Genomic DNA, 20,171 nt, shown 5'->3' with positions numbered 1-20,171 from the left:
GAGACAATTAAACCGATAAGCAAAACCACCAGCAACCCGCTGCATGGAGAGATCTTAAAAGTGTCAGCCTCAGAATTGTCAAAAGAAAGAAAGAAAGAAAGAAAGACAGAAAGGAATTCTTTTAAAATCATCCGCAACTCAAATAAGCATTTCAACAGAAATTATTGTTTGTTTTAAGCCAAATGGCATTTGATAATCAAAACCAAACCAAAACACAAGGTCATTTTGCTGTGAAATGTGGATTCTAAACAGAAGGTTTTATTTGGACACGACTTGCCAGGAAAAAATTGAAATGTGTTCCTCAGAATAAATTATTTCCCATGGACGCACTGGTTTTTGTGCAACTCTATTTCTTTGCAGAAAATAATTCGGCATGAAAACGTTGAGCGCTCTCGAAACCAACTCAGCAAATGATGGAGCCAGTTGCTAGCAATGCAGGAACCGAACCAAAGCTGGATGTGTAGGGGACCCGCCTCAGAGGGGAGACACCTGAAGCTTTAGGAGACTTCAACACGACTCATTCTTCCTTGAAGGATCTGTGAATTTTATTATTTGCCACCTTAAAATTTATTGAGAATAAGTATCATGCTTTATTTTATTTTTATTTTTTAAATTTTCTAAAAGTATTTGGGAAGAGTCGGGAGATATGGTATTTGGGAGTCGGGAGACAAAATATGGTCACTCCTGTCCAATATGAGAGGGAAAAGAAGATCACAGAAAGGGGGGGAGGGAGGGGGGGAGGGAGGGAGGGGGGGTCTAAGGTTTCATGAGTGACATTTTATATCAAAACCCAAGTCGCTGAGCTCTTCTCCTTCCCTTCTGCCAGAAAGGCATAGCAAGAGTAAGGAAGCCAAGCACGAATTCTCTGCGCAATGGCTCCTAAGGCATTTGGCTGCAGAGAAGGTCCCCTGCCCCTCTTTGGTGCCCTACACGGCCCTCTTTCTTCACAAAACAAAGCGTTCCCCACATCATCTATTTAGCTGCTACCATCCCCACACCTCCACCCTCAATCACGCCCTGCTTGAAGCATTTTTTGTGGTCCGGGGTGGGTGAGAGTATATGTACACATCAAAAGTCAGAAATTTTGGGTTTGATTGGGGTTGAGTGGACTCTAGCTGTGGGGACTTAGAGAAGCAATTCTCTACCTGCTGGGCTCATTCCGAGGGTAGCCGTACTGCAAAGTTACCCTATATACAGCGATATGTTCAAGGCCTGGACCCCCATTTCTCTACAGCCACCCGACATGTAAGGTAATAATTAACAATGTGGTGTATGAATTCAACAGCCATGGGTCTATCACAATGAGTGTGAGGATGTAGGCTGTAAGTAGCCGAAACAGAGCCCCTCCCACATGCAAACCCAGCTCGGCCAGTCACGGAACCAGGAGCCCAGCGCCTTCATGCCACCCTTGGGCAAGAGGCAGGGCTGCCTGTGTCCCTACTACCCCTTGCAAAGCAAAAGCACGGTTGGAACAAGGAGGCCTACATCCCCAACCATCTCCATATGGGCGAGGTTCCCGGCTAAACCCCGCTTCCTGATTGGCTCCGGCAGCCCGCATTGCTGCCTCACACTGCAGCATTCGCCACATTGCCGAATCCACAGCTGTAGCCGTCCGGCAGAAAGCCAGAACCCCGGTTGCAAATGAGAGAAGGATGTTCTGCCACTCCCAGATGCCAAAGCTGCCCCCTCCATCGTAGCCTCCTGCACCTACTGAGATGATGCCCATCTCATTTCGCATACACACACACACACACACACATACTCCCAACTCCCCTGCTTCTCCCCATATTCCCAGCCACCCACTCTGGTTGAGCCAGCTAGAACAGTTTTGACTGCAGATTGGAGACTCAAAGCAGCCCTTCTCCAAACTCAGACTTCTGCCAACACCCTCCCCAAGATCGCCTCATTTTCCACAAAGAATAGGCGCTTAATTTCCCACTCTCCCCCAACCCACTCCTTCCCTGCCCACCACCCCAAAAAAAGGAGGCTGACAAAGTTTGCTGCAAAGTGGTTGCCCCTTGAGGTCAGGAGATTGGCTCTAAGCGAACACAGCCAAAGCTGGAGCCAAAAGACAAGGGTGAGACTGGAGAGGGAGATATTCATCAGAAGCCAAAAAGTGGTCGGCAGCAGAACAGAGGAGAGAGAGAGAAAGAAAGAGGAGAAAAGGCGGCAGCTTTCTCTGTGCGGGTGCAACTGCCACTTCTAGGGAGCATATTGTGTGTGAGAGAGAGAGAGGGGGGGCAGGAGCACAGTGTGTGTGTGTGTGTGTGTGTGTGTGTGTGTGAGAGAGAGAGAGAGAGAGAGAGAGAGAGAGAGAGAGAGAGAGAGATCTGGGCTCAGAATGGGAAGAAAACCACAGAGAGAAGCAAGGTGTCAGCATGGGTGTGTCATGGATGGAGCATCTCTGCCCATCCTCCTCTTCCTCCTTGAGCTACTGCACAAGACAAGCCAGCAGGGATCATGCCGGTGATTTGGCCCATCCTGTTCTATTCAGGCCTCATGTTGTGAGATCTCGCTGCTGAGTTTTTTTCACTGCCTACACTTAAAGCCCTTTCAAATCCTCCTTTTAAGCTTACTGCCTGTAGCCGGGCATGAAGAAGTAAGTGCCCCTCAATTGCATAAACCCCATCATTGTATTTTTTCTCAGAATTGCAATTTTCCTGCTTTGAACTTGTCTGTCTGTCTGTTTGTGGTGTGTGTGTGTGTGTGTGTGTTTTGTTCATCACAGACTCAAGTCAATTTTTCTATGCAGTGCCTGAGCAAAAGAGATTGCTGGCCTTGAGCAACTTCCTTATTATTATTATTATTATTTATTTATTTATTTATTTATTTATATAGCACCATCAATGTAGAGTTAGCCTTGTGGAGCTCTGTGGGGTGATATCCGTTTTAAAAACCTGCTTCCATTTCAGACCTTGTAAGAACACCTAGAGGGAGGACCCTACAAAGATACCAGCATGAACCCCACGTAAAGGTAAAGGAGAGACACTGTGCCTTTCCCTCTTCTCCTCCTCCTTCAGATGTGAAGCCTCTGTATATACTCTGGCTAGTGATATGTGCTGCAAATTGTTGCCATGTTTCTGTGAACGACTTTGAGCACAATGTATTTGTGGGAAATGGGTTATATAAATAAACTGGCTATGGCTATGTCTCCGCCCCCAAAGGCCCCAATCCCAGACTCAAGTGAAATGATACCTCCTGGGCATCACAGCAGGAGACCTGCAGGGCAGGGCAGGGTCAAGAAATCCGACCCGTTTCCTCTGAGGCTAAATATGGCCTCTGCCCACTGCTGTAGAAGGAAACACCTCCAGAAAGCACATTAACAAGCAGGATAATTCTCCAAAATCCTGTCATGCACATGGTGACATACGGGGGGGTGGGGGGGGAGAGAGATGCCTCCTGTCTAAGAGTCTACAAAAATAATGTTTATCGGGGAAGAGGTAGCCAAAAAGAGAAAAAGTATCAGGTTTTTAAAAATAAAGGACTGCATTTTCAAAGAAATGTTCTTGTTGGTGTGTTTTTTAGAAGAAGAAGACGACGATGAAGAAGAAGAGGAAGAGGAGGAGAGCAACCTGGAATATTATAGAAATGTTCAGATAAAAATCGCTAGTGCTCGATTTGTGATTTATTTTTTAAAATTGGTATTAGAAACTCTGATGTAACAACAGAACAAAACAAAAAATGCTACTAATAACTGAGATGTTATTTCCACTTAGGAACATTTTCTTTGGGGAGGAAAAGATACAAATGCACAACCCCCAAATCTATACAATTTTAACCTTTGAGGAAAATGAAAACTTTGGCTTTCAATGCTATTTAAATGTATTTGGTGTAGTGTTGTTGTTTTACTGTATAGTGTAGTGCCTTGAGTAGAATTTTTCCTAGCAAAGTGGCTGTTCAAGTTTCATTAAATAAAGATGCAGAACAACCATTCAAATGACTTTTTGCTTGGTAAAGTGTGTGCAGCCTTAACCCTTTCCCTGAGTGGTGCGAAACAGCTGCATGATTTTGCTCATAGCTCATTCGTTCAGACACAACTGGAATTAAATAAAACTCAGGAATTCAGACTCTTTCATCTGATCCACAAGAGCTTTTGAATCAATAATTCGGGGGGGGGGGGGTATTTTGGTTTATTTGTCATTTTTTCCTATACTGCCTTTCCACTGTCACCAGTGCCAACCCATAAATGATCCATTGTTGTGAATAACACTAACCCCTAGAATCACAATATTATTATTATTATTATTATTATTATTATTATTATTATTTATTTATTTATATAGCACCATCAATGTACATGGTGCTGTACAGAGTAAAACAGTAAATAGCAAGACCCTGCCGCATAGGCTTACATTCTAATAAAATCATAATAAAACAATAAGGAGGGGAAGAGAATGCAAACAGGCACAGGGTAGGGTAAACAGGCACTGGGTAGCGTAAAACTAACAGTATAAAGTCAGAACAAAATCAAGTTTTAAAAGCTTTAGGAAAAAGAAAAGTTTTTAGCTGAGCTTTAAAAGCTGCGGTTGAACTTGTAGTTCTCAAATGTTCTGGAAGAGCGTTCCAGGCATAAGGGGCAGCAGAAGAAAATGGACGAAGCCGAGCAAGGGAAGTAGAGACCTTTGGGCAGGCGAGAAACATGGCATCAGAGGAGCGAAGAGCACGAGCGGGGCAATAGTGTGAGATGAGAGAGGAGAGATAGGAAGGAGCTAGACCGTGAAAACCTTTGTAGGTCAACAGGAGAAGTTTATATTGGATTCTGAAGTGAATACTATTCAATACTATTGAAAGAATAATGGCAGCCAGAAAGCCTGTAAAGATATTAACCAGTTGACTGCATATGAGAGAGAGAGTTTTGGAGAGACAGTGTAATAGCTGAGAAGAAGGTACTCTGGATGGTCATCTCACCCAAGAATGCAAAGCAAAGTTTCGCCGATTCATCTTAAAGAGTGAGAAGCGATAAAAAAATCCTGATTCTAGACCCTACCCCAGCCTTCCCTAACCTGGTGTTGGGCTGTGTCTTCCACCATTACTATGCTGGCTGGGAATGATGGGAATTGCAATCCAACACGCTTTGAGGGGACCAGGTTGGGGAAGGGTGCTCTACCTTAAGTTAGGGATGTGTCTGGTGGAGGTGGGGGTGGGGGGGTCAGGGAAATGATGTAGCAAGCTTGTCGTTCTTTGGAGTCAGAGCAGTCTTCAAACCCAAAGGTCTCCACTAGCACTCTGCTAAGTCCCAGTACGCCAGCAATTCCTGCCAGGGTGCCGAACGGCAGAAAAGGAGTCTCCCCTTTCTAGAGAAGAAAAAGGCAGCCAAATTGCCACCAGTACATTTTCGTACACCTCACTCCCTCTATAGAACTCCACTTTGGTGACATTTCCCTGTAAGCCCTCCCCCCGCCCCCCAATCCACTACATGTACGGATAACATTCATTCCAACAACAAGCTACATTCTTAGTTTTACCCTACCCAGTGCCTGTTTACATTCTCTTCCCCTCCTTACTGTTCTACTATGATTTTATTAGATTGTAAGCCTATGCGGCAGGGTCTTGCTATTTACTGTTTTACTCTGTACAGCACCATGTACATTGATGGTGCTATATAAATAAATAATAATAATAAATAATAATCTTTTCCAAACTGCTAGGCCTATAGAGCCCTATTACAGCATGAATTAGTGAATGGGTGAAGTTACCCCTGAGTGGGTTCATTATTTACTCGGAAAATAACAAACTCACCAATGTAGGCTCGGATGAGAGTTCACCCTCAGAGTGAACTCTCATTCTGTGTAAACAATATTTTGCCCATGCACAAAATCAAAGTGTATCCTGGGAGCTGTAGTTTGGAATTGCATAGTGCTGTCTTGAATCCAGAGCTGCAACAACAAGGGAATCTGCTAAGGAGACTGTAGGATGGATAAAAAATTAGGGTGGGGGTATCCTCCTTCGTGTGGGACCAGAGCAATGGTGATAGTGACTAAGATGGGAGCAGTGGCTTTTTATCAGAAAGCCCACCACACCCAACCGCCCAGAGAGCTTCGGCTATTGGGCAGTATAAAAATGTAATAAATAAATAAATAAACCCAGTAGAAGGAGGAGGGCAGCTGGGTTTAGAAAATCTGGATTCAAGTTGGACTGGCTATGTAGCCTTGAGCAGAGCCTTTTATTTTGGCCTCAGTTTTCAACCTGTAAAATGGAAATAACCTAGGACATCATTAGGACAAATGACGGACAGGAGTGATTTTATCCAGCTTGAGCTTTAGGATCAGAAAGGCTCTTAATAAATACATCAGCTATCCTCTTCCTTTGCCATCTTCCTTGAATGCCACTAAATCAGAGAAAGGGGATTATTCTCTCAAGCCAGCCCGTGTGCCACAATAGTTTCACATAGAGATACATGTCCTGTCCTTAACTTGCCAGAGAAATGCCACAAGAGTGGATGAAGGTAAACGAACAGCATAGATTCGCTAAAAGCAGTGATGGCAGCTCTTTCTCTAAGTGGCCTAAATCCACCCGCCCCATGCGCATATGAGCACATGCAGATTACTCTAGTCTCCCGCAAGCATCTTCAGAAATATGTGTCTTCTCTCATAGTGGACAAAGAACAGCCAGAAGTAAGAGGCTCAAATTTGTACTGCGGTCTTGCATGCCTCCTATTAATTTCAATGGAAGAGCTTCCTGTTGGATTGCGCCCATTGTGAATACACAGAATAAACCTCCAACAGAAAATAGAGTGTCCCAGAACACCTCCTTCGAAGAGATATAGAAGCATATTTCATTATGTAAAATTGGAATATTGTACAAGCTGATATTAGTGAAACTATCATCACAAAAAAGCACCACCCCATCTCAGCTCTCCTCCAAAATATCCTTAGCCTCTTACATTTAGTAACAGCATTTTTAGTTCCATGCTGCCAGCACTCTTTGGCAAAACTGTACGCTAAAAGGATTTCAAAAAACCAATTCTTCCACAAATATTGTACCCTTCAAAATATCCTCTTTATTCGATAATGTTTCATAAATCTGCTGAAGTATTTGTTCATGCATGTATATATAAATGCATGGCCTTCCTTAACACTGTTTATTTAGGAAGGTACGTAGGAAGTTCGGTAGGTAGGCAAGAAGAAGAAAGAAAGAAAGAAAGAAAGAAAGAAAGAAAGGAAGAAAGAAAGAACAACTAATATGTAAATATGTATATAAAAATGCAACTGTTAACTTTATTTATTAAGAATTAATATTACAAAGATAAGTTTTGGAGTGCTGTCCACGAAGTATCATTGACAATTTTGCCTTACATAAATAATCCCTCCATTTTAAAAGGCCTGCTTGAAACAGATGGTCCTGGTGGATTGTGTCCTTAATGAATCTTAAAAAGTGCTTTCTTATCTGATGAGATCAAGTAGATTAGGTCCTGTCTGAGAGCAGACATACATGGTCTCTTGCTGTAAGGAAAATTACTATATTCTCCTGCATTCAAGTCAGAGCGGAGACTTTTCTATTACCTTGTACCATAATAAGCAGGCTGTCTCCTGTATATCCACATTTAACAAATGCATGATGTTGTGGGATACCACTGGGGCCCAGAATTTAAGTAATCGCTCACTTTGATTTCGCCAAATGAGTTAAACCCAAGTGCTCTGAAGAACTTTAGATATTTCAGTGTAAATTCATCTGTTGTGAACAGACTTGCTAAAATCAACCAACGTGAAACAACTGGCAGGAAATTCATCCTTCTTGCTGGGTTCAGGCTCCACTGGCCTCTTTTGTTCTCAGATTTATTCTCTCTTGTTGGGGTTCATTTGCCACACCCCTCCAAAGAGGCAGGCAAGGGTACTTACTGAGCCTGGTCCTGAGATTGCTGCCATTGATAAATCTAGCCAAGTTGCTATAGTCTACACAGCGCATTAGCTGCACTGGATACAAATTCCAGTAGGTACCGACCAATTATAAATTTATAGCAATCTACTGCTTTACACTTTCAGAATTCCTTCCATTTAGTTCATGATGCATTTTTAAAACAGGGGTATGGGCCCTGGAGGGGGGAGGTAAAGCAGGCATATCCCCCTTTCTCCAAGAGGAATTTTGTTGGACCCGTTCTTTCTCTAAGAAAGCTTTTTTGCTACCCATCAATTATTAAATAACTCCCCCATCACCACCCATACCCGTCTCCTTTTGTCTCTTCTTTGTAATGCCAGTCCTTTTCAATAATTTAACTAGCCTTTTTTTAAAAAAAGTTTTTTTACAAAAAAAGAAAAATGCTCAGAAAAGACAAACCCGGCTATTATAAATACATATGTGAATAGTTAGGATTTTGGCAGGAAGATGCCAGCTCTCCCAGGTGGGACTGTGATGTCGTTGTGGCAAGGGGGGTGCTAAGAAGATTTCTTAGAGTGGAAAGCCAATGTTTCAAATCTGACCTCATCCAATTCCGCTCCAGTGGCCCTCTGTGTGGGTTTGCAGAAAGCCATTGTTCTAGCGGCGGACTCTACCGGGACGGACCCTGCTCTTCTGTTGTACACTCATTTTCACCACCTTGTACAACTGGTAATTGTGTGGCTGGAACAAAAGGGACAGAACTGTGCCTACGCCAACACCCAAGCAAATGGATCCCTTCGTAAACCGCGCCCCTTCATAAATGCAGCCAGGAGCAATCTCGTAGGCCATGTGCCGTCATCAGAAGAATGCTGTCGCTTGAGTGGTGGAGCACGTGTTTGGCATATGAAAGGTCCCAGGTTCAATCTGCGGCATCTCCAGGTAGGCCGGGTTAAAAACAAACAGTGTCTGAAATGTTGGAGACCCAGTGCCACCAGGGGGGGATCCGCACGTCGCTCCCAGAGCGCTTCTATGCGACCCCAGAGCACCCCGAAAAGGATAGTCTGACTTCCCTGTAAAAGAAACGAGGAAGAGCCGTCCATGCCGCCGCCGCCGCCGAGGAGAGCTCTCTGCCGCCGAGGAGAGCTCGGCAAAAGAAGGTGGGGTGAAGAGCGGAAGAAGCTCTCTACCCCGCCTTCTTTTGCCGAGCTCTCCTCGCCGGCGGAGAGCTCTCCTCGTCGTCGTCGGCGGCGGCAGCGGCAGCATGGACGGTTCTTCCTCGTTTCTTTTACAGGGAAGTCAGACTATCGTTTTCGGGGTGCTCTGGGGTCGCATAGAAGCGCTCTGGGAGCGACGTGCGGATCCCTCCCTGGAGACAGGCTGTCGCTCGCTGCTGGAGCACATGCGTTGTGTATAGGAGGTTCCGTCTCTAGGCAGGGATCCAAAGCAACAGCTACACTGAAGTCTGGTGGGTTGGATGTCGGCGGGGTGATGGATCCACTCCGGGTTTCAGTCAGAACCACTCAGGACTCTAAAGGATCAATCCAAAGTGCATCTTGTAAGCCGCCCAGAGAGCTTCGGCTATTGGGCAGTATAGAAACGCAATAAATAAATAATCTTGGTGAGCTCCTTTAGAGTTCTGACTGAAACCTGGAGTAGATTCACTGCCCCACTGACATTGGAGCCACCAGCCTCCATGGGGGGCGGAGGATGCTGTCAGTCAGACTAGACAATACTGACCTAGATGGTCTGTCTCAATCTAAGGCAGCTTCCCAGCGTCAAGAGAAATCCATCTGAATGTCTCCAAGGGCTGCTAAGATGTAACAGAGACACCAGGGAAAGGCAATAGAAGATTTGAAAGAGTCAAAATAAGCAGACTCTCTCTAAAAGACACACATTTTCAGGAATGATAAGTATATGCCTTTTCAGGTTGATAGGTGCTAGTTTCATTTTAAAGTATTAATTTTTAATTTCGAAGTCCCACCAAAAGGGACTGTGCAATTGTCATGCCTGCCTCTCTGCTCCTTCTCTGCCTTTCCCAACTCCCTTTCTCAGCCAGCATTGCCAAAGTCTCCCAGCAAAAAGACATGCTCGCCCCTGCCAGCCCCCAAACACACTCAGTCACACTTTGAGAATCTACAGTGACCGCTACAGGAGTCGTGACCACCTTATAATACCACAAAGGGTTCTGCGGTTGGGGTGGGGGCAACAGAGTAGAGCTACCCGTTATCCCCAGGCCTCAAGTTATCCAGAACTCCCAGCGAGCTGAAATCGGATTGTAATCCCACATAAGTAGCTCTTCCATTTCTCCAGACTGCAGTGTCGGACATCCCCCAGGCCCTTTGGATGAATGAGGTCATGCCATATCGCTAATTCTGTGTCCCTCACTCACTCGCTGGGGGGCTCGAAAGGCAGCTTTGTATGTGTGGCTTTCTCAAAAGGCACCTAATGAGGGGCAACAATTGGAATAATCTAAAACAGTGATTAAGAATTTGTGAGCTGCAAGTAGCTTTCAAGAGCCTGATTTATACCTTGCCTTGACATTTAAATGCAGGCCCCCAAAAGAGGCAGGTTTGCAGTCCCAGCAATGTGGATGGCCTTCCTTGGCATATGGAAAAGCAATGCATAATGGATGAAGGCCACAAATTTAAGGATGGCTACCTCTTTCCCCAGCGTACCCAGGAACATTTTCACTTGGCAAACATCAGTGCGATCTAGACAGAGGGATGAAAACAAAACTCCCTATCTGTCCCCCCACACACACACACCATCCTAAGCCCCCGAAACTCAGAAACAGTCAAGGAAATATTGCCTCCTTGGGGCTGGATATCACGAAACTCTTGTTTCAGTAATAAAAGTTGAAGGCAGCGGGGGAATATGCACGAGAAAAGTTTGAAACAGAATAGAAATGTGGTGTGCCGAGGAGACAACTCCACGTCCCACAGCCTGTCACCGTCAGGCAAGGCAATGGTTAGCTAAACAAAATTAGGGGACGTGGATTTAATGAAGATTAGCAGGGGCCGGGATAAGCTGAGTGCTTCTTGCCATATTTGCTGTACGCTTGGGAACATGACCTCATTCTGGATAAATGAGTTATTTGGAGAATCAGAGCTCGAATAAACAAGTCTCCATGCATAGATTTTTAGGCATATGGGCTGGCATTCTGTCTGCCAGATCCAACAGAAGTCTATAGAAGCCGCCCTAAAAATCAGGATCCATATATACAAATGTGCATAAAATGCCACATGCACCGAGTCCGGCAACCAGCCGCAGCTAGAAAAGAAAGCAACAAAATTTGCCATATAAAGAGGAAAGTACATACAAACACAGTACACATATTCCGAGGAGAGTGTTGTTCAACGGAGCTGTATACTTCAGTCTGCACAATTGCATGTGACATAAAGGTTAGAAAGATTGTACATACATGTGCACACTTGCATTCAGTTTGCTTCATGTTTGTTTACTCTTTGTATATGCTGCGCAGATATATAGCAAACTACATATAAAAACTGGGCAGGGGGGAATGCAAAAATAGGCATGCCAGCGTAGGTCTACACTTTATGGCCACATTATCCAGTGTGCATACATGCTTGTGTATACATGTCTCTTATCAATGGTGGTCTGTCTACAAATTATTACTCTAGAATTGTCCTATTAAAAACCAAGGTCCTCTTCCAAATCTTGTAGATGGTGAATTGTGACAATTCCTATTTCTGTTATCCTAAATTGAAGAAACTCATGGGGGGAAATGCAGCCTTAGTAGGGGCATACAGCCACATATTTATATTTATTTATTTATTTATTACACTTATATACCGCCCCCATAGCCAGGGCTCTCTGGGCGGTTCACAGAATTTCTAAAATTCTAAAATAGCCCAGCAAACGCAGGTTCTTTGAGCTTCAGTTGCTTTTCTCCCACACTGTGCCCAGAAGCAGGCTTGCGCCATAGACAAAACTCCTATGTAAATATGTAAGTACCACTGAGTGTCTGTATGTAGCTCATACTCTCTACAAATTACACAATTAAGTGCATTGTTCTTAAACCACGCACATTGCAATATTAACTGTGCTGTGTCTGTAGGTTATGCAAGCAAATATAGCAACAGCTTGAAGCTGCTCAGTTTTTTACCTACAGGATTTAGAAACTGAATTCTACTACTGAATGTAACTTTAAAAAAACAAAAAACAAATGAACAAAAAAAACCAGGAACTTAAATAATTAAAAAAAGGCCTAAACCTAATAATGTTCAGACATAGTTATCCAAAGCTTACCATATTTATTGTACCAAAAAAAAAAGAAAAAGAAAATAAATAAATAAAATAAAAAGAATAATCTACAAAACAACTCATTTATGAAGCCTCATTCAGATGAAAAGAAAAAGTTGTTTACAGTTGCAGTTAAGTTTCTATTGATAGCCCCAAACTGTGAAAGTTTATAAATATCTTAATGAATTGTTTGTAAACTCACCTGAATGCTCGTGTCAACACTGCATAAATGTTTATTTATAGGCACACTAATTCCAGACTCTTCTATTGCTCAGTGCATTGTTCTGTTTTTGCTTTTTGTTTGCATATATCTTGATACTCTCAATTTCCCTCCCAATAAGGAATTCCCCCTTACCGCTCACAACACAAACATACATAATTTGTTTTTGATATTTCATATTTTTATGGAGATTTTTCAGCCACAATTTTATTATCATAAGAATCTCTGGCAAAATTCCCATTTGAAAAGTGAAGGGACAAGCAAAACCACACGCAAAAAACACACACACACAAAACACACACACACACCATACCATGGCTTACTAAGACAGTACAAAATTCCCCTCAGAAGTGTACCAAAGTAAAAGAACTGAGGAGCGGGAACACTCACAGCGCTGAGGCTGTTGGGAAACATTTGATAGATTTGACAGGCTGTTCCAGGACACTACACACATGTGAAGCACTTTGAAAGTGACAATTTACACAGAGAGGCTCTTCCAGTACAATTCATAGAAGCAGCAATGCAAAAGGAATAAAAACCACCCACACAGGATCAACCCTGCAGCTACAAGGGGAAAGCAACAAGCCACAGGTTTCAGGAGAATTCTTCCAAATTTGCTACAGGAGCCTGGTGTAAGGCACTCTGATATTTCACAGAGGAGGACTTGATAAACAGACAGACTGAGCTCTCTTCGGCATTGCCGGACAATCTTACGTTTATGTAGTGCAAACAATCTCTTGAAACAGAGCCAGGGTGAGCGATAGGCTGAACAGCATTAGCTCATTTGTTTTTGCTTTTCAGGTCCCTTGTTGGACAACAATGTAGTTTTCCAAAGTTTTGTCTCATAATTTTAAAACTTAAAAAAAAATTAAAAAACTAGCTCATAAGGATTGAGCCAGGTTTTAGGAGCCAAGCGATGGGATGGGAGTTGTATCCAGTATGAGTCCTACGTGTTAAACTATGAATGGGACTTAAGTTAGACTAACTCTGGATACAACCCATCAGCTTTACCTGTAGTGAATGTTGGCTTTATCTCTTTGATTTGTATTTCATGTGTATATTTAACTGTATTTTTATATAGCCCAGATCTTTGGGATCTGACTGGTTAGAAATGGTAATAACGGTGCTATCTTATGCATGTCTACCCAGAAATACGTCCCATTGCATTCAACAGGGCTTACTCTCAGATATATGATTGCTGTTTAGATAAATAAAATACTGCCTTAAGAAAAAAAACTATTCACCCTGGTTTTAAAAATTCCAGTAAATATAGAAACAGAGTAGCAAGTTACTTATGTATATGCAATCCTATTCTGTATTTCACAGCAATTTTTTACAAGTGCCTTAATAATCCCTACTGCTAAATATTGCTATGATTATACCCAATTGCTACTTGCAATAAAAAAGAATATATACCTTATTATTAATGTGTTGATATCTGCACATAAATATGATAAAAGTGCATACACATATAAAACATTTTCTAAGACTATATCATAAATATATGATGGTTGTTAATTTACATACAGAGGCCTACATTTTCTGATTGACAACTAAAATTGTGGGGCAATTTCTATATGTTGTTTCTAAGCTTTTTTCCTTCAAGCAAGGTGAATGCATACACATACATACAGGTAGCTCTATAGTGCTGTTTGTTTTTACGTCCAAAGCAGAAGCAGAATATCAGAGCCAGGCCAACAGCTCAAGATGTTACAGGGCTGCCAGTAATTCAACATGCCATCTGAAAGGTGTGCCCTAACATCCCTTAAAATTTTGCAAAGCTTGCCCGGGCTGCTGTGGGCATGCGGAGAGAGTCCTAGCAGCACTGCCCGCAATGTTGCCAGAGGCGATAGGGTGCACCTCTTGGCTTGGCCAGTGCAGCTGTTTAGAATGGCAAAAGTTTGGGGCTGGCTCTGCAGACTATTAGCCAATGTTTTGTTGTGCTGTACATACTCTACCACCACAATGCTTGCCATCTATTGCACAGTAGGTATGCTTTGTAATATATTTACTACTTGATATAGCTACAGGCCTACCAATACGTACAAGGTTTACGGCTACCATGCAAACCACTGCTAGTAATAATAACAACGTATAAGTAATAATAAAAATATAAATAATAACCACGATAAAAACAACTCTCTGATCATTCATTCTGATTCAAATTTAAGTATGCATGCTTCTTTTTATGTTATACATGTGCAGAGATACATAAGGTCAGCATGTACTATAATTTTCTAAGTATCGTAAAATCATAAAAATATGCAACACTGTTTCCTGCACATTCTCATCCCCTCCTTCACTGCTTCGCCACCCCAGGCAAAAAGCAGCAATCTACATGCTGCATATTGATTCCATATTAACAACCTACTTTGATGTTGTTAGTGTCCCTACGAAACTAAAATCTCTATTATTTCTATGTTTCCTCACTGACAACAATCTCCTAGAAATCTAAATGAACAGAAAGGGGAGAGGTTTCATAAAGGAGGACAGCAGACATGTGAAAGAGTCTAGTGTTCCACCGCAGAAAAAATGAATCACTTCCACAGTGGTGGCCACCTCAGGAAGAAGTGACTCCTCGTAAGCAAGGATCAGTTCAGTGCTTTGCGTAGCAACCCAGCAACTTGGGCCACGAGACACGCTAGCGTGCAAGCAAAACTCCAATTTCATAGAACGGAAGGATCAGGATCAGGCCAGGTCAGTACACAGGGCAAATATGTTCACTCTGGGGGGACAGGACCAGGCTCCAACTGAACCCCATTCTGGTTTGAGATGCATCATGTGAACCAGTGGAATGCAGCCTGGGAAAAGTGGGTGCCACACAGAGTTGAGAATGGGATGGGTGATTTGGATGGTAGTCATGAATATCCACAAGGGAAACAGAATACCAGGCCTAAGAATCTCAACAAAAGAAATGCAGTTCAAAGAGGGAAAAGGAAAAAAGCCTCTCTTATCTACTGAGGGCATTTGCCATGGATCAAGCCAGGTTTGTTTAATTCATCGGGCACAAATAAAGGGCAACTCTTTAAAGGAGCACACGGTTTTCCTTCCCAGAAGCAGAAATGAAACTGGACTCTCCGCCTTGGCATCCTCCCAAGGGCAAGACAAAAAGCAAAGAACTGAACACCCAAACAACACAAGGATTCTTCTTTTCAAAAACGCCTCCTTAAATTCGCTTGGAACCCAGGCCTTGCAAGGATAGATAGATAAATAGATAGATATTTGTCTGCACTAAAACAGATAGCAAGCTAAATAATAATGAAGGCCTTGTACTATATTAATATGATAGCACAGTTTCAATGCCAAAAGTACTACAGAAATAAGTGTACATCCCTTAAATTAACAATTTGTGTGTGTGGGGGGGGAGTTAATCTTTGGTTGATCTTCAGACGCAGGTCCCGTCCCCCCATGATTATTTTTAATTTGTGTGTGTGTGTTCATTTTTGGCCTATTTTGTAAGTTTTAATGTTTTTTTTTTTTAATCTGCCTGTGATTTTTATAATTGGATGGGCTAAGGGTCTGCATTAGAATTGTTGAACAAATCAGTATGGTCCTGAATTTATTTATTTTTTAAAAAAATTAACTGAGGTGGATAAAAAGCAGGTAGTCAGTTGTGGGGGCGGATGGAGAGACCAAGAATGAATCACTATTACTATGTAGTCCATAAACCTCAAGCAACATGTGTGGGATTATACCCTTAGAAAGATTTTTAGCCAGCAGAAGGAAAGGGGTGGGTGTGTTAAATACCAATAAAGGTATTCAACTTTTAAAATGAATACTCTGCTAGTAAACCTTTTATATATCTACTTTGATTTTGTGTAAGTTTTCTAAAATTTGATTATTGATTTGTTCCAATAGCAATTCTTTTGAAATTATTCACACACCAATTCTGACAAAGTGGACATCACACCTTTAGAACTACCATTAGAAATAATATTTGGATAAAGTAAAATAAAAAAGCATTATTTGTAATAGGAGATAATAGATAATAAAATGTATAAACATTTAGAAAATGGATTTCTCTATTCAATATATTAGCACGCATTTGTGCATGTACATATGTGTGTGTCCGTGTCCGTGTGTGTCCACAGTTAAAAAATATGGCAAGTAAATGAATATATTTTACACATTCAGATATGTGCCTTGTGAAAATATTATATGCACAATGTTTACAAGCCATGAACGCTGACAAGCAAACAGGAGTACAGGCTTCCTACGCACAGTTCAATTCTACAAACTATATTTCACATATAAATATATTTGCTGCACACTGGAGGGATTTTTTTTTTTAAAAAAAAAATAGCAAATTGGGAGCAACCGCTGCTAAAATTGCAGGTCACTTTGTCAAGGTAAGAAAAACAAATCTTTCAAAGCTGCTGTCCTACTTGCCACCTTTCTGCAAGAGTTAATACAAAAAAATAATAATAATTCCCTTCCCACATCAAAATCACTTTCCTTTCTCCTTGCAAAGAAGGTAGGCAACAACCCAAAATTCATTCTAAAATTCGCAGTGCCCAAAAGGGAATTTGAAGGACTCTCCACAAATCAATAACATTATTGATTAGAGGAGAGCAAGGCGACGAGTTTTGCAATCACTCCCACCCCGCCTCTTCCAGCTTGCCCCACTTGTAAGTCTCTGGCGGGGTCGGCAGACCACGAACCTTACAGCCAGTTCGCCAGATGACTCCCGAAAGTGCGTGCTTGGTCTCCTTCGAGGGGGCCCGGAATCCGAAAGGGAATCCGAAAGAGGGCCCGGCTCGAATTCGTCAAGTTTCACCCGCAGCTGTTAGCTTAGCTAAGCGGAGGGCGAGTCAGATCCGCACACACGGATTCCTATATTGGTTGTGACTTTTCCAAGAAATAGGCAGGTTTTTTGCAGTGTAATTTCGGGTACTGCCAATATAAACGGCTTGTGTGTTTGTGCGTGTTTTAATTCCGACGTTAAGGGGAGCGGAAGATAATCCACGGGTAGTTGGGCTTTAATTGGGGTGGGGGGAGCATTTGTACTGAGCTGCAAAAGTCATGAGAAGCTCGTGGAAAGTTCAGCCTTTCCCCCTCTCGCGCCTCCGCCGAAGCAAGCGCTTTGCTCCGGGCGCTCCGCGTCTGTCCGGGAAGCAGAGAAATCGCGCCGGGATCAGGAGCCCCCGGCTCGAATCGGGCAGCCGAAAAGTCCCCGCACACCAGAGACCGGGCTGCTAGGACTGAAGCCGAACCGGATCGCAAGCCCGAGGGAGCTTGCTCGCGAGTAACCCAACCGCCCACCCCCACCCCCGGCCCGCTCTGCAACCCCAGCAGGGCAAGTGCGGAGGGGGGGGCGGTTTCGGAGCGGAGGACTGTGGAAAGGAATGACGCCCCGTGATTTGCAAGCGGGGCTTTCGGAGCGGCAGGAGACTCAACAGGCTTCACTCCGATTCCGGGGGCTTCGGATGGGGCAGGGAGAAGGCGAAAGGCGGCGGCGCTGGCGCTGCTGCGCCTCATTCGCCCTTCGTGGGATTTGGGAGTAGCGTTGATGGGGGTGGGGGTGGGGGGGAGACCGCTCTGCCCTCCACCCAGGCGGATCCCCCCCCCCCCAAAGCCTGAACCCTTTGCCTTCTCCTCCTCCACCCCCCGGAATAACGTTTCTTGATGTCCAGAACTGTGTCTGTCAGAAAATCTATCAGAAACCTGGAAAGGGGAGGGGGGGTAGAGGAAGCGGCTTCCAACTCTAAATCCTAATTATGTACATTTCGAAAGCGATTTCTCTCGTGTGTGCCCCCCCTTCAAAATGCCACTCTCTCTTTCCCCCCCCGCGCGCCCTAAGCGCCCGCTCCACAGCCCCCGTCGGATCTCCTACCACGGGGAGAGAAACTGGCACCCAGTTTCTGCGCAACATAATATTGGGGGGGGGGGGAGAGAGAGAGAGAGAAAGAACACCTTCTACTTCCCCCTCCACTCACACACACTGAGCTCTCGCCAGGCAGAACTGCCAAGAGGGGGTCCTGGGAGAAGAGACCCCCCCTCCAAGGCAAAAAGGGGGGTGGGCTGATACCCCTCGGGAGCTGCTTTTTCCAAAGGCGCCAATTTTCTCACTTGTGGGGCGGGGGGGGGGAAAAGCAAGGCACAAAACCATCATCGCTTTCCCCCCGCCCCCTGATATTCTCTTTCTCCCCCCCCCCCCCCCCCAGTTGCTCTGGAACTGCATTCCTCGAACAGCCGTTTGATCTTTAAAAAGAAAAGAAAACCAGAGGGCCAAAATGTATCAAGAGTTGTGCTAAAGGGGCCCCGCGTCATCTACCTGCCTCTGAGCGGGAGAAAAAAAAAGGGGGGGCGTGAGAGGGTGGGTGGTGGGGGCACGTTTGAAAAACAAAAATATATCCACCTTTAAGTGTTACTCTCATATACGGAATGGTGGGGAGACCCGAGTCACGGCTGGGGCTCAACCCAACCACTGCCAAAATAATCAAGATCCTTCCCCCCCCCCTCCACGGCTCCCCCTGGTCAACAGGCCGCCTTTGCCTGGAATCCCCTCCCAGCGCAGATCGACACCCCCCTCCCCCCCCCCCCCAGCAGCTCCGGTGCCACCCAGGGCAACCTCAGATGTGCAGCTGCAGTTCTGCACGGGCGGAAAGGAGCAAATATTAAAATCACTCCTGAACTTTAGAAACTTCTCCCCTCCCCCCTCTCCGCAGAAGGGACCCCCTCCCCTCCCCTCCCCTTAAAACAACAACCTCACATTTATCTACCCCCGCCCCCCCCCCCCCCCCGTCCATCCATTCAGAGTCATATCCACCAGCAGCAGCCTGGTTTTCTCTTTTTTTCCCTCCTCCCCCCCTTCTCTCTCTCTCTCTCTCTCTCTCTCTCTCTCTCTCTCTCTCTCTCTTTAAATTTTTGAAATAAATTTGGGAGAAGCGCCATTTTCTGAACTCCTAAACCCATGTGCAGTGAATATAACAAAGAGCTTGGAAGGGTGCCATCTCTCTCTCCCTCTCCCTCTCCCTTCTCTTTGCAGAGGGAAAGACGCGAGGAATTCTTTCTTCCCGAGCAAAACCACGCAAGAAGACAGAAATAACCCTCAAACCGGCGGCGGCGGCGGCGGCAGGAGCGGCGGCAGCAACAACACAGAGCAAAAAGGAGGAGGAGGAGGAGGAGGAGGAGGAGAGGGGGGGGCGAAACACACACACACACACACGCACGCAGAAAGGGAGAGAGACAGGGAGGCAGAGCCGCGCACTGAGAAAGGGAAAGTGGGGGGGGGAGACACACACACACACACACAAAACAACACGCAAACCGCGATCAGAAACGGCGAAAGCGTTTCCGTCTGTCCCCAAAAGGGAGCGACACCGCGGGAAAGACGCGAGCCCCCCTCCCCCCCAACTGCCCCGCCGCCGCCCTCCCTCTCTCCCCCCCACCCCCTCCCCTCCCCTCCCGGCCCGCCATCGCCGAGCTGGGCTGTTTTATTACCTGGGTCAGGCAGTATGGGGAGTACATGGTTACTTTTGGACTTTGCTTTTGCGGGAACTGTGTTCACAAGGCGGGCAGCTGCATAGCTCGGGCTGCTGCGGCTCCTTCTGGCTGTGCCTCTACTCCATGCTGGTCTGTAACCCCGCCTTGGAGCTCTGAAAGTGAAAGTTTAGACAAAGTTTGGAACGGAGAACACTTTTGCCTTGGAGAGAGAGAAAAAAAAAAAGAAAAAAAAGTTCAGCCTTTGAGCTCCCTCCCACTCGCCCCCCTCCCGCCCATACGCGCGCACACACAACACACACACACACACACACACACACACAACACACACGCGCGCGCGCGCACACACACACACACGCACGTTGCATTCAGAAACTCTCCCTGCTTGCTAGGAAGTTTGGGATTCCTTTGAAGCTGATAGGAAAAGAAA

At 44.8% G+C, this 20,171-nt stretch overlaps 1 protein-coding gene across 6 annotated transcripts in view; it reads right to left on the bottom strand.

Annotated features, from left to right (window-relative positions):
- The window catches only part of NFIX (nuclear factor I X), a 258,997-nt gene extending 239,035 nt beyond the window's left edge, over positions 1 to 19,962 (bottom strand). For 2 of the 6 annotated variants that reach the window (XM_063119151.1, XM_063119153.1), the window contains exon 1: positions 19,742 to 19,962. In XM_063119151.1, coding sequence (XP_062975221.1) covers positions 19,742 to 19,768 — 27 coding nt within the window. In that variant the 5' untranslated portion in view covers positions 19,769 to 19,962. The remainder of the gene's footprint in view (positions 1 to 19,741) is intronic. The other 4 variants (XM_063119154.1, XM_063119156.1, XM_063119155.1 and 1 more) reach the window with 3 other exon arrangements.
- Between the last annotated feature and the right edge of the window lie 209 nt (positions 19,963 to 20,171).

This window comes from Elgaria multicarinata, chromosome 3 (assembly GCF_023053635.1).
Source record: "Elgaria multicarinata webbii isolate HBS135686 ecotype San Diego chromosome 3, rElgMul1.1.pri, whole genome shotgun sequence".
NCBI classification, from domain to species: Eukaryota; Metazoa; Chordata; class Lepidosauria; order Squamata; family Anguidae; genus Elgaria; species Elgaria multicarinata.
The sequence above is the reverse complement of the archived record's forward strand: the minus strand, read 5'-3'. Positions and strand labels throughout refer to the sequence as shown.